Source organism: Daldinia loculata, assembly GCF_022478755.1.
Source record: "Daldinia loculata strain CBS 113971 unplaced genomic scaffold F4817scaffold_37, whole genome shotgun sequence".
Taxonomy (NCBI): domain Eukaryota; kingdom Fungi; phylum Ascomycota; class Sordariomycetes; order Xylariales; family Hypoxylaceae; genus Daldinia; species Daldinia loculata.
Genome location: NW_026054891.1, coordinates 40,284 through 55,223, shown reverse-complemented (window position 1 = coordinate 55,223; position 14,940 = coordinate 40,284). Strand labels below are relative to the sequence as shown.

Sequence of the window (14,940 nt, the reverse complement as noted above, 5' to 3'; positions counted from 1 at the left end):
GAATTTGAGTATGGGGAACCTTTGAATTAGATGTGCCAGCATTGAGCAGCGAGGCTGTGGAAGACGCAGCCTTCAGTAATGCTAAACTTGGTGTATCGAACGGAACGCGCGAAGCCGGTTCTAAATTAATAAATATTGACCGACTCGCATATTGATGCGACTAAATTTGAAGACGGGGAATATTGCCGTCTTTGGTCAGTAGATGAACTATAGATATGATCTGTGTTATGGTCCCAAGATAATGGGAAAACCCGATAGCATCCTCTAACAATGTATCGGACACATGGCATATGAGACACCAATCAAAGTAGCTCATTGTTGGTGATGGTGTCTCATCAGTGTTGTGAAAGACATTAGAAACAACCGAGAGGCCGGTTAAGAAGGCCGAGGTTGCCCTAAGACGGGAGACGTCAAGTGTACAAAGGTACCTACTTGTTCATAAAGCTGCTGACTTAATACATATGGCCCACTTTCTGGATTGATTTGATAGGTTCTACGAAGTACAGAAGATGCAATGCAATGACTGCAGTCCCAGTCCCAGTCCCAGACTCCCAGTCCCATCAATCTTTTTTTCTAAATTCCGCCATTTCTGTATGCACAACATGCATCTCCATTCGGCACCAACAACAAAATGCTTTTCCGCATCTATGTTTACCGCCTGCGCATGCAGTGCACCATAGCGTACACCATAGCGTAACATCCAGAGGAACGGGAAGTGTGGAACCCGGTAGGGTTGCAGCCGCGATGCGAATATGTACATTACCGCCCAACCGTTGTCTAGCTGTCTCTTGGCTTGAAAATGCTTGACCAATGGGGGCTATGCTGTCCTACAACTCGGCGGCTACATCTAACGCTCATCTGCTTCAACCCCAAATTCCACCATCCAGAAGCTTCAAATGGCCTCTCATCAGTAGCCGCGAAGGCGTCTTTAAGCCCCCAGACCACACACTAACCTTGCGTCGGCTTGATGTCGTGTAATGGGGCTAACGACAACTTGACCACTCAGATATCGAATTTTCTTGTCCGGCCTATTAAATCGGGTAGGTTGATCGTTGGTTAATTCGAGTCTCCCGTCAAAATGTATCGTAGTCATATTGTTTGCACTGATGCGCAGATTGTAGGCGAGGTGACACGTCCTTTGCCAGTCATTGTTCTGGTCCATTTAACATTGGCCCTCGCCAGCCGTCTCATCTTACAATGACTTCTTACAACTAATTCTCACCTAGCGTATTGTTTTCGAACCTTTCTTTTTGTTTGTACAAAGACGTTCTATTTCCCTATCATGATAATACCCATTCATCTGGGATCAAATCGGTGGCTCTTAATGACTTGAAATCTTCCATTCTCTTCAACAAAAACCTTCTCCTTACGCGTAACCATTTTTGCGGGACAGTCACCTAGACAACCTCACCCGACATTTTATCTCTACCGATTCCTGTTTCATTCCATTCTTGATGCGCCGAACTTCAACGCAGGCACTTTGAATTTGGTATAGCTTTTGGGAAATACTTAAAAAAAAATATTCTCCTTAACATTATTACTTATTTGCTACTTAACTTACATCGTCCATCATGAAGGTAATAAATCCTTCCTCGAATACTCCTTTAGGGATGCCATCTAGTCGATCGAACCCCAAGGACGAATGGGAAGACTGGGAAGATTCGGATGGGGAGGTACAAAAAGTGACGGAGGATAAGGATAGGCTCCTCATCGACCTTTCGGATGATATAGCGCGCAAGTCGTTCAGGTCTACTACTTCACAAAGCATTCCGCGCAATTCAATACGATACTCGATCCAAAAACCAACTCGTGTGAAGTCCAGAGCTAGGCAAAAGGCCCAGAATGCAAAGGCTGGAATCAAAGTTGTCACGGATATGTCCAACTTCAGTCGACCACCGCCAGCTGCGCAACAGCCAAAGTTTGCTGATGCTGTCGCTCTTCACGCTCTAGAAGGAGAACCTTCCTCTGCTTCGATTGGCAGTTTTTCGTGGCTTAAGCAAAGACCTGGGAACATGGGTGGTGCGAGAGCAAGCAACAGGCTCGTACATGCTCCCACTTCAGACCTTTCTCCGGTAGCTCGACCAATCGTCATCGGAATAGCGGTACCTTCAGACAACTTACTGGATCATCAGACTAGCCCACAGACTGCAGTCATCGAGACGCCAAATGATCTGCAAAGATACGCCCCGAAACAGGGAAATCCTACAGCTCTCACGCCACAACAGTTGCGCTCCGTGTGGTCTCCAGACACAGAAGAGAGTGAATCTCCGTTCCAGTCATCCAGAGCTGTGTCAAGTTTCTATTCGCAGCCCAGCATATATGGCGGTACTGCAGTGGGTGCTGATGTACCTCCCGTACCCGCCCTACCAGCAGACCTTAAACCCAAGGAGCAGCAAGCTACATGGCTTGACCTAGACGATGATGACAGTATCGGAACACCATGCACCCTTTTCGAAGAAGACGGAAGTCCTACGGCGGTTCGCAAGTCAGCTAAGCCTCAAGCAACGATAGTGAGTCCCGAAAGTGCCAACAGTCCATCTCGTGGCTGGTGGGACCATATCACGACTCCTTTCGTCCAACAGACCAACCCCTTCAAACAGCAGCTGCAGCCGCAGGACACAGGGTTGAACTCCCCGCCGCAGCAATGGAACCCGTTCAAGAAGCAGGTACATGAATCTAACCCTAACACTACAACATCTCCTCAAGGATGGTGGGCTGGAGTGGACGAGAAAGGCAACCCCTTGCAGCCGAATACCAGACAACAGCCAAATAGCTCAACTCCCAATCCTTCGTCATTATCGCCATTATCGCCATCAGCTCCCCAAGAATGGTGGAACAGAACTACCGAAAAGGGTGGTACATCTTCGAGGGGAGTGGCTAGCAATACGCCGGTGATATCACAGCAGCAGTTCACAGCTCAGCCAGTCGCCACCTCATCTCGTGCGGCATCACCTAACCGCCGTGAGGGACATTCCGAGAAAGCCAGGATTCTTCTAGAGGAGAACCAGAAGCCGAGCGAAGAACCACCGCCATATTCACCTCCTAAGACAGTCAATCAAGTCAAATTTGGCGTGATACTACCGCCTCCACACGTGGTCAGCTCTCAACGTGTCCCGTCCCCTGGCCCGATGACGCCAAACTTGCCGGGTACGATGACTTCCCAGGGCGCCATTGGCATGGCAGAAATCCCCCTGACGCCCTCCGGAGTTCGTACCGTACAACCTGCCGTGCTCCCCGACCGCGCACCTGGCTCGTATGTTCCCGGCGACCACTTTTATGAAATTCGAGGCCACGCCAATAGAACTGAAATGCAGCGGCGGCGCCACGAGAAGGAGGAAGTGGTCGCTAGGAAAGTTGGTGGCTTTTGGAGAGGCCGCGGCTGCATGCCCCAAAATGGGTGCTTCGGACGCTCAGGTCGGGAGGGGAGGAAGAGAAGGCGGATTTGTTTCGCAGTTATTGGTGCCCTGATTGCTGCGATTATTCTCGCTGTAGTGTTGGCTGTTGTCTTTACTCGGCGACACCCGGACGAAAGCCCGACCCCTTCGATTTGGCTCAATTTAACGGATTTCCCGCCAATGCCCACTGGAGTTTTGACCGTTTCTGGTCCGGACAATTCCGAGGCGAAATCTGGCTGTCTTATTGAAACACCAGACACAGCCTGGTCGTGTTCCCTGCCGAAGGAAGAGCATGATTCGGTAGCCCCCCATCAGCCTAACCAGCCCGAGTTTATCTTCCAGATTCAGTATGACAACAATACTCGGACTCTGTGGAATATGACCAACGAGGACCAGGCCGGTAGGAAGGGACAGAGCTTCTTGACTGACGAAGGGTTCACTCCGAACCCGGCACCCCCTTCCATCGCGGAGATGCGTTTTCTAGGAAATACCACGGATCACATCGAAGAAGATGACAAAGCTGGAGAGCCGACACCTTTCTTCATTAGTCTCTTGACGTCGATCGAAAAAACAGTCGGTGCTAATATGCTTACTCGCCGACAAGGACCTAATAATGCCATCGGCTCGGGGGATGACGCGGCGTTCGACCTTATAAATGTTCTTCCTCCCCCGAAAACGAACGGTGACGGCACAGTTGCTCCAGCCCAGCTCTTCCCGCACGCCACCCAGCAGCCTATTCGTCTGTTCGATCGCGGCTTGCCCACTGAGCACTATGGCTTTTACACTTACTTCGACAAGACTATGTATATGATCGACACCGTAAAAGCGAATCCAGGCGACGAGGACGGTGGTGCCACCTTAGCCGCGGCCAAGTCTATAGTAACATTCGCCCAGACGCGCTTCCTCGTGCAAATCTGGACACGCATGGAGAACACCACGCGCCTGATCGGCGGCGGCGCCGTGCCCTGGACCAACGGCTCCGCGGCCGCCGACACCCCCGGAACTATGCCGTATCCGGTTACCGTGACCGAGGACATGCACGGCGGGGACAGGAGCAAGAAGATCGACTACCGGTTCGGGATCCTAGGTAACCACGCGGTCAACCTGACGGACGCCCAGCTCATCCTGTCCGACCGCGGCTTCGGCGGCACCCTGGTCAACCCCATGAGCAATGCCGACTCGTCCCTCGGCGGTATTGATGGCGGCACGGGCGGCTGCAAGTGCGAATGGATTAACTTTCAGAATCTCAATAAAGTCACTGTATAATTTGATTGAGTTGTGGGGAGTGTATATCATAGCAGGGGCTTGATACGGGTATATCATTCGTTATTTTTCGTTATTACACACACACACATACACATACATGTACATACCTAAGCATGTCAGGGCGTTTTTTCGGATTGCATCAGCGTATTTAAGCGGAAGACAAAAATTGGTCAGCGGCTTTGGCATTCATAGGATGCTTTTTTTTTGTATCTTTTACTTTGGTACCTACCCAGTTTATGAGGGTTGGATGTTCGCAGCGAGCGAGGATACTCAAGCGTTTGAGAAGAGAGGGGTAGGGCGGAAAGGGGGTGGGTGCATGATACCACGATTTTTGGACGGACGATGACCTACTTATGCATATTAATGAGGGGCTCCTATGGAGCTATATGATAGCCAGCGAGAAATTAAAAAGCGAATTTGATTAATTACATTAGTTTTTGAGACTTGTAAATACTGCTCTGGGCAAGTTATGAGATGGGAGTGGTGGATTATCGCGTGAACATTTTGCAAATCTACCTACCTAACCTACAGTGAGACCAGTAGTATCCGCAACAATCCCCGATCCGTGCTGTCCTAGTAGCCTTGTGGCAAGTTTCCTAATAATTAATATGTATGCTCTTTATGTATCGCAGATTCAACAACATCTCCGCGCTTCTCACCTTAGGTGCTTATTTCCGGACATCTATCACCAGGTAGAGCAAGAAGCATAGAAACAACTTCGTTATTCCGCGAGGAACCCTAAGCCAGCTACGGAAGCCTTACGGCTATACATACTAACAATTATTCTTAGTTCTATCTAGAATTCTGACAACATCAGTTATTTCCCCAGCACCGTAATGTTCTAACATGGTTACTGTAGTGAGTATAGGTACCTTTTAGGTTATGAACGAATATACTTCTCATGTCTAGGCGCCAAACCACTATGACATAGGGGAGACTATATTGTCAGAGCGAACCCTTGATTGGTGTCATACATAGAGTGAATATCAGGATAAATAAGTCAAACTATTAATGCCTGCCTTTTTATCCCCTTTTGAGAGCGCTGTGCGCCTCTTATATACCCAATTCTAGCAGATCTACCCCTAACCCACTTATTCCCTGACGTATATAAAGTAAATATTACAATAAATTAAGCAGAAACCGGATGTTGCCATTGCTGCCAACCAACCCACGCCTGAACTATGCTCACCGCAACGCTCAATATTCCAAGCAGAACAGCAATCAAGACGCCGGCTAGCGTCGCCATCATAACGTACCTGGAACAGCTATTCCGTTCCATCCATGTTTCTAAAGGGCCGCGCGGAGTGGGATTCTGGAGTTCGTCGTATAGATCTATTAGCCGCAGCCCCCAATGCTCATATGCGATAGGTCCTTCGTGTTGCTGCCATGGTGTATTTATATCAAAAAGTACCTAATCAATACAAGAGGAAGAACATTTTCAGCAGCATGTGGAATTTTGATAGGTACTCCTTCATTACGGGTGCTGAGATGCTTGATAGCAACGCGAGTTTATTACCTAGAGACACTAGACCAATTTACAAAGGTCCCAACCGAGGGAGAACTTTTGGCTCAGAAATCACAGAAGAAAAGGGGTATGGTAGGAGAATTATGGGTTGATTAGAATTATCACGAGATGAACTGAGAAGGCGTGGAAACAACTTCGTTATTCCGCAAGGAACCCTAACCCTAAGCTACGGAGGCTAATGACTACCTTATGTACCTAACCTACCTAGGTACCTAATACATACTAAGAACATCCCTTGCTATAGATGAGTTGCCTTGTATGTATAATAGTAATAGTGATTGGTTAACTTAGAGAGTACCTAAGGTCCTAAGGTTTTAATAGCTAGTCTTTAAAAGAGTGTATAACTAAACAGGCCTTATTTGCCAACCTTGTAGGGCTAGTTGATATGTTTTGCAGTTATTTAACAAGATGTTGTATCGAGAACCCTGATACTCGCCGCCACATGAGACCGGCAACTTGGAACCACTTTATCCAAGGCGCGGGCGTATATCGCCTCTAACCACCTTAGGAGGATATGATTGCCACCTCTTTAGTCGTACGACTTTCGTGTACCCATCTTTTGTGAGCTTGTAAGTATTTGACCGTCTTCTCACAGTTAGGACATCCGACCGGCTCGTATGTTATCTCTGGGTCTTTCTTGGATATCTGCGAGTATATCTTTCTCGATTATGTTGCTTAGGATAGGGATGACATTGAAGTAGTCTTCCTTGATGGACTCGTCTTGTAGTTAAGAACCTATAGCGCGCCTACTGAAGAGTAGGCCGCTCCCACAATATCCGTGGATTGGAATCTCGGTTCCGTTTGTGGGCGGTGTGTGGAACCTTGACGTTCACTTTTGCCTCGGCTTTAGCTTTCTGTGCTATACTGCTACCAATGTTAGGTTCGTTGTTACTTTGAGTCCCGTGATGATGCATACCTTGTTCTTGTATCCCTAGCCCACAATATAGTCGTTCACGAGCTTTGCAGTTCAACAGGTGTATGCCTTAGCATTTATCCTACAAGGGATATGTCGAAAACTTAAAGTTGCAACGACGAAAGCCCTGAGATTTGGTGTAGGAAGTAGGATCACACGCTGTTAGGAGCGAGGAATTATGAGCCAACCTGAGACTAGGCCACTGATGTGGTTGGAAGCTCTGTTGTAGTTGATGTCTCTTGTTGATGTGTCTTGTTGAAGGATTTAGGTTAGGTGATGGTTAGAGAAAATGTTGAATTAATAATTTGTGCGCAAGGTGACTCTTATTAAGAACTACAATGTACTGCTGTAGGTTAGTCTGTTAGCCCCTTCCAGTCTGATTACTTCGCAGAAAACTGACATGTACCTGCCTCCTTATTTCAGTAGTAACATGGTATGACTCATTTCCGCCTTGCCTTCCGTCAAGAAGTCTGGTCTTAGAGTAGGAGCGACAGATTAAAGTTACTATCCAGTTTCCCTTGTAGAGTAAAGCTGTACCAAAAAAAATAAATTTACTGGGTTATTCTGAGCTAGGGGACAAGGGAAGCAACTGCATTTCGCTCAAATGTGCGCCAAAGCTTCATTACTCTAGTGGCAGTTGCTATTCTTAAGAAACTACCAGCTGTCGGTCGCCATGGTCTTGATTCTTAAAGGTAAATTATAAGAACCGTGATTACCTTAGGAGGTACATTAGCGGGTAGAGGGGGTCTATTAACATAATGTCAGCAAACATGTTGAGGTGTGGACATAATGTCGGCCATATGCATGTTAAATGACTGTTATTACGGTAATTGGCTAGTATATGTAATAGAGTTACCCCTGAGGGTAATTATATTTAAAATATAAAAATAATTAGGTTTGAAATAGTTACCGTACGTATACAATTATATTTTATTGTAATAGTATTGCTTTTAAAATATTAATATATTAAAAAATAATAGCTTTTTAAAAATTGTTATTAACGGTAATTACGGTTATTTAATCGATAAATGTTACGTATAAAACGATGTTAAACGAGGTTATTGTTATTATTTAAAGGTTTAATAATATTAAAAGAAAATTAAAAAAAAGAATAAAAAGTTTTATAATTTAATATAAAGTTTTAAAGATATTATATATATTATAGTATAAACATATGTAAAAATTAATTAAAAAGATTATTTAAATTATTATTATTACGAAATTACGGGTTACGTGTTTTATTATTATATTATGAGGTTATTACGATTATGAATAATTAAAGTTTATTATATTATAATATATATATATAGTTTAAACTTTTAGTAATTAACTTGTATATATTTAAGGTTAATATTGTATTAAATATTAATATTATGGCTGTTATTGATATTGTGGTAAATATAATAATTATTTAAATATTGTTAATAAGTTTAATAATTACGGCAAAATAAATAATACTTTTGATATAATAAATACTTTAATATACTGTTTATTAATATTAACTTATAAGTATTTGCAATGAAATTGGTATAATAAGTTTTGCAGATATTATATTAATCTGTTAATATGGTCTTGATATAGTATTAAAGGCCTGTAATTATGTAATTATATTAATACGTTTGCTAACATAATGTCAATAGACCCCCCCCTCCCCATAATGTAGGTACTTAACCCGGTTGGGACAATTCCTCTCGGCTTTCGAAGTAAGGGGCTACAAATTACCCAATTGCCTTTAGCTACCTACATACACACCTATTAGAACATGTACTTCTACAGAGGCTCTTTCCTTTATTGCTCTCGCTAATCTTGAAACATAACCTTAGTAACAAGGTCCCGTTTATATATTATGTAGCTTGTTATCTTTAAAGTAGCTTACTATGTACTAAGTCATAGGGCTGTAATACGCTGAACAGGCGGCTCGTATAGATCGTTCAATAGTAGTTGCTCCTAGTCAACTATACATAATGATATTCTAAGTAGAATGCCAATACATATTATTTAAAGGAGAGGCTTACTACCACTACGCGGTCTTATAACTGAAAGGCGAGCAGCATATTATAACTGAGAAGGTATAACAGTCTAGGTATAGAATAGTCCAGTGAGATATGTTGATTAAAGACTTTCCCATTAGGACCATATGATTAACTACGAACTTGAAGTACGAATAGTGCAAGTAAAGTACCATCCAATGGGGATAGGTACTCCGAAAGACATCAAAAGCAAAGCAGCCACAACACCAGAAATAACGCATCGCAATCCACCAGATACATACCACCGAAGAAGGTGTTTCATAGTATCGAATCCCCCGGGGACCTTTCGTCTCAACCTTCGCAAAGAAATCCTCGCAGCCAACCGCCGACCAATTCCCCTACCCGTTCCCGCCCACCTCAAACTTCACTCATACTCATGAATACTGAGGCACAATGAGTGGGCAAGTCTGGAATCAGTAGCTTGTGACGACATCGATCATAGTCCATATAATACACAGGACGATTCCGACGAGCAGGGCGCAGATGATCAGCATCTCGGCCTCGGAGAAGCAGTCCCAGAAGTCGGGGTGGATGTCTGCGTGTGTGAGGCGAGGTAGTGTGCCGTAGTCGTGGCGCTGGGGCACCGTCAAGGACAGAGGGCCGTTGAGAAGTGACTGCTGCTCGACATCCTAGTTACTTCTTGTTAGTACTCATTACACTAGTGACTAGGCATTACGTGAATAATCATGAGCTGGATAGAAAAAAAACATCAGAAAAGAATTTGTAACTTACATAGTCAGCTGAGTCAGGAACGGTGAACCAAGATCGGATACCAGTCGAACCCTGACGATGAGTGACGACAGTCTGGTTGCTGCCGCTGGGTGTAGCAAACTGGACGTCATCGCACTGACGGAAGGTAATCGCGTTATCCCAGGACTCGCAGGGAGACGCGACGCTACGAGTCTCAGGAGAGCTAAACGTGAAGACCACGCCGTCGGGAGAGGTAGCGACCTGGCGGATGTTCACGCTGCGCGGAGTGAGAGACGAAACGGTGCTGGGCTGCCCGGGCGAGAGAAAAGATCGGCTCTCGGGGTTCTTGGGAGTGACGGGAGGAGCCATGATACCCTTACCCTTGTTCTTGGAACTGTTGGGGGTGGGATTAGTAGGACGATCGAAGTGGCCCGCGGGCGTGGCCACGGATAGGCTTTCGGGACTACCAGGAGTAGGCGTGGTGGCCTCCTCGCTGGAGCTAGCCTTGGTGACGGGCGATTCGGGCGGGCAGACCATCTTGGCTTCTTGGAACAGTTAAATTCGAACTGGATTAGAGGAAGTAGGTAGGTAGGTATGATGTTTTGAAATTGAATTAGAGATGGCGAGCAGTGATGCGGTCGAGAGGGTTGAATTCCCAATGATTAGGAGGGATAGGGCGTGTTCGAAATCCCTAGGAATTGTTGTGGGATTTTTAAAAAAGGTAGGAAAGAAGAAAAAAGTTCGTGAATCAGGTCAGTAGGGTTTCACCTGATGCAGACCTGTCGACGAGTTGGAGAGCGTCATTCAAGTTGTACTTGTTAGTTGTACCTCTGCTATACGCAAGAAAGTATACAGGTACAATTTACGCCATATAGTCGAGTATTTGGTTGATTGACTTGCCTAGGAGTGACTAAGATTCAAAACTTCCTTCACAACTACATCTCACTACATCTATGACTTGGAATGGTACAAAGTCAACTTGGGAATAAAGTACATGCGTATTATATTATGCGCTTATGAATCCACAATACGCAGTTAACAGTCATTTGTAGAACCAGTTGTGAATATGTGCATTGTTGCCATGTCCTTGCGTCTTCTGCACTACCCTTATTTTATCTGTGAACTCGACAGAGAAAGACAAGATGTAGGCAAAATACAATAAGATGCCTATGGGTATACGTGCCCAATAAATAGCTCATGCATATGTGTATTAAATAAAGCCCAATGGCAGAAATTTCCCGTTTTGACTGCTCCGGGGGTGGAAGCCGCATATTTTCGGCACTCTTCCGGTGCCGGCGCCGTTCCGGGTGAAGTGAATTCCGGGGCCCACATTGTCCGAAGTACGCGGAGAGTGACCCACAAAGCCGACTGCAGGTACATGTATCACGGGTGTAATTAACTCTTATGTACCTATAAGTATAGCACGGTTCAATGTAATAGCATTGCGGCTCTGATTTCATGTAGGATCTAACTAATAGCATTTCATTTATATGCTCAGAAACCCGCTTTTTCGTCCCACCTTTGAAAAGGATGACTGACCACATGCCACTTCAACAAACAACACCTTTGCGCTTTGATTTACACAAACTGTGTTTATTCAAATAACATCACAGGTACCGCAGTATTTTCCTCAATTTATAATCATTAGCCGTAGATGCACATATCAACTAAATCTGTCCTAGCCTTCGAGCGAGCTCGTGGTATTAGTTCAAAGAGAGGAGAAGTATTGAACCCTATATATAACGAGTGCGCCTAAGCAATAACCCCAGCCCTAATGGATATCCAAGAATTTTACCTAATAGGAAAGAAATGTCATAATTCGTATCAGAATCCTAATGCTAAATCGACTTTATCGCGAATTTGGTCTGGTCTAGTGATTAGTTCCTACTTGTCACCACACTCATAAACGAGGGGTATTAGCTTACCTCTCATCCCACCTAAGGCTTCGAAAGCCGTTGCATAGTTCTCCAGTGTTACTAATATGGAGACCAGTCCTTGTTGAAGACGGTCGCGAAGGTTATCGACAAGGGGACCAGCCTCGCCGGTTGCTGTTGGATACATCGACTCCGTTCTGTCCTTAACCATAAGCAACGCGTAGCTACACTGCATTGCGCAACAAGCGAAAGAAGGCATTGTCCTTGGTGTGATCAACGTAGAGTTTGGTCCTATGTAACAAGGGGTGTCGCAAAGCAAGCCACTAGGATTCGGGTACGGTAAGGAGTCGAACGCCTGTGCAATATTCAAGGCAGACTTCAGGCATATTTTAGACGACTGGTGGGTGCTGAACGGGAACGTCATAACTGGTGCCGGTTGGTACGTGAAACCACAGCAGTCTGTATTAGGAGTGGATCGGCTAGAGAGCGTGGGCGAAACAGATCCACCAGATGGGCTGGAGTGGACAGAAGGTGTACTGCTCAGAGTGGTACAACACGACTGAAGTTGAACAACATCCGGGGTATCAACTGTATTTTTCTCGGTTGTGCTCTTCAGGTCGCAGTGCTTCCCCGAAAAAACGGCGTGATCGAAGAAAGCGCAATAACGATGGATTTTGATTCGAGCACTACATGTTGATGTTAGCCTGCTATAGATCAGAGTTCTAGGTGTAGTCAATACCTGTTCAACTTGATACGCGAAATGCATCGCAACGATTGAGACAGGACCGACTCCCTCTTATCAACCAACTGCGTCAATGGACAATTCAATATCCATGATTCGGATTTGGCGATCAGAGGTTCTAAAAGCCGTTCGAGGTCCCGCATTCGATTGAAGATGCGGTTCATATCCGATTGTTCTTTTCTAGCCTTGTTGAAATCGATAACAAACTGAGTGGCTGCTAGGATGGCCTGCTGAGCTTGGATGAACAATGGCCATGCCTGCTCACAGTTAGAAAGGGGCAACACGCGGGAGTTCAGTATCATACATCTGGATCAGCCTTGATCATAGGATATTTAGCCGTGAAGCTAGAAGCGAAGACTTCGAACGTCGGAGGCTAGCGAATATTCGTGAGCGCATAAATCATATCTCCAAGACAATCCGCGGACGTACTGTATTGCTAACAATTGATCCTTGGCAGACGCAGATATACGTCATCCACCATGTGCGACGTCGTGCTTCTGAGTACTCATCCTCCTCGTCGCTGTTTATATGGAGCATTTGGGACATGGCAGATACTAGGGCCGCTCCGACCCTAGCCCGCATCTTCTTCAGGTTTCCGCGCTGCGCATATTCGTAGACGCTGAGAAGATCAAGAGCGATGATACTTTCCAACTCTAGAGGAACTTGTGAATGAAACTTTTCTCTAAAAATTCCGTCGTCTGAGTCATCCAGAGCCCTCGGTGGCGAAACAGATGATTCCGGTCGTTCCGTCTCGGTTTCGATACCCTCTAATGCTGCTTTTGCGAAAAACTGCGAATACGTGCGTCTCCAACGAATAGACTCTGGCTCGAGTGGGTTTGGATCCTGGGGACATGGGATGAGGGCTAAGATCGCGGAGATAGCCAAACTGATAGCCGAAGATGGCTCCTCAAACTTGTCTCTCTGGTTTTCGAATAGGGGCGAGACCTGGTCCAGTCCCGGCGTCGTCTCCGGGGGAGGTAAAATTGGGAAATACGGATGAATCCAAATGTAATAGGCATTTAATCTTGGGGGCGGTCAGTCGAAAAGTCCGAGAAATGGTAACACAACTCACATGGCCCGATCATCCCCTCCGTAGGTTCTAACCATCGGAATCCTAATATTGGGCATTGGAGTCGGTAGGGCATCTTGAAATAGATTATCATATATGGCGTCGCTATCTTTCCAGATATCTGCAAGAGGCTTAAGGCCAGCGCCAGGATCTATATAGTTCTCGAGAAGAAGTGCTTAACCTCGGTCAGCATTGGTATGCATCTGGGTCAGTCGGCAGAGATTCTCACCATCTTGAGGGATTTCTTCTTGATGGGTAGGTAGCGAGATAGCTAGATCGTGATAGTCCGAGAGTGGTCGGGCCTTCTTCCGAATGCGCGGACCTCCTCGCCTGCTGGGTTTATAGACACATTCGCGGTCTTTTGTTACACACTGGATTGTTTAACTAGTTAGTGTCTCACACTTGATTCTTGTATGCTTCTATTTAGAACGAGACATGAACTAAGGAGTTAAGAGTTAAGCGTACACTTGCGCATGGATGCTCGCCGTTGCATCGCGTCCTCGACGCGCGACTTCAATTGCCGTTAGCATGTTCCCTAATAACGTTGGTGACTAGGAGTTGATGCCAAAGGATGGCGCAATGCTCAGGCGCTACGACTTACCAGGATAGACAGGCGTTCTTGACGGGAGGGATCGCAAATTTCTTCCTGGGCACGGATGCCTGAGTGGTCAATCTTTGGACCCCATTCTGACCGTCGCCCTCGGACATCGTCATAGTGGTGGTGGTGGTTGGAACCTAGCGGACAACCCCAAGGCTGTTAGGTAATTGAATCTATAAATCGATGGGTGAATAGCCGTTTTAGTAACGAAGTTAACCGGCGGTGGAGATGCTCAGACAAGGAGGCGACTTCTGATTGACCAGATTTAGACGGGCAGTCTTTTAAATTTCACCTTGTCGCTTAGGATTTCTAATGTTAGCTTAAAAGCAGAAAGCGGGGTAAATGGCTGGTAGCCTGGTTCTGATTAAGGGTCCAATTTCTCCAGGATGAGCTATGGCCGTATGGAAAATAGACTAGGCATCGAAAGGTAAAGAGAAATTTACTAGTTTAGGAATGATGCGGTTCGATGGAGGGGGTTTTATGAATTGAAGGCAGCCACGTCTATCTAGCCTGTCGCTGTAACATCATAAGACATCTGCATGGACTTTCCCCCGATAAGATCTGGTATGTATGTATGTATGTATGTATGTATGTAGGTATGTATGTATGTGGTATGTGGTATGTATCAGTTTTTTCAAGGGAGGGTGGCAGTGCCACCGTGGTGGCTCTCCGTTGCAAAATGTTCTTGCCTTGTCCGTCTGTCTGTCCGGATCCTACTAGGATACTATCAGTTAGTGCACTAATATACACTATAGTGGATATGCTAACTTTCACTAACAATGCATCCGAACATGTACAGAAAACAGCCCCGGCCCGTCCCGCTTAGGCCATCAAATTT

The 14,940-nt window shown here is 45.7% G+C and overlaps 3 protein-coding genes across 3 annotated transcripts; 1 reads left to right on the top strand and 2 right to left on the bottom strand.

Moving 5' to 3' along the window:
• Positions 1-1,302: 1,302 nt before the first annotated feature.
• On the top strand, positions 1,303-4,841 carry F4817DRAFT_165348 (uncharacterized protein). Its single transcript, XM_049298148.1, has one exon. It carries the CDS (start codon positions 1,572-1,574, stop codon positions 4,659-4,661), a length of 3,090 nt encoding a protein of 1,029 aa, XP_049157398.1. The 5' UTR covers positions 1,303-1,571; the 3' UTR covers positions 4,662-4,841.
• A 4,701-nt stretch (positions 4,842-9,542) lies between these two features.
• Positions 9,543-10,356, bottom strand: F4817DRAFT_317506 (uncharacterized protein; the record flags this gene model as incomplete). Its single annotated transcript, XM_049300813.1, has 2 exons — positions 9,543-9,758; positions 9,862-10,356. 2 exons carry the CDS (start codon positions 10,354-10,356, stop codon positions 9,543-9,545), a joined length of 711 nt encoding a protein of 236 aa, XP_049157397.1.
• An 885-nt stretch (positions 10,357-11,241) lies between these two features.
• F4817DRAFT_342605 (uncharacterized protein) lies at positions 11,242-14,697 on the bottom strand. Its single transcript, XM_049303923.1, has 9 exons — positions 14,106-14,697; positions 13,970-14,015; positions 13,734-13,875; positions 13,508-13,679; positions 12,865-13,459; positions 12,740-12,808; positions 12,433-12,692; positions 11,745-12,379; positions 11,242-11,684 (listed from the first exon to the last, which is right to left on the bottom strand). Exons 1-9 carry the CDS (start codon positions 14,216-14,218, stop codon positions 11,644-11,646), a joined length of 2,073 nt encoding a protein of 690 aa, XP_049157396.1. The 5' UTR covers positions 14,219-14,697; the 3' UTR covers positions 11,242-11,643.
• Between the last annotated feature and the right edge of the window lie 243 nt (positions 14,698-14,940).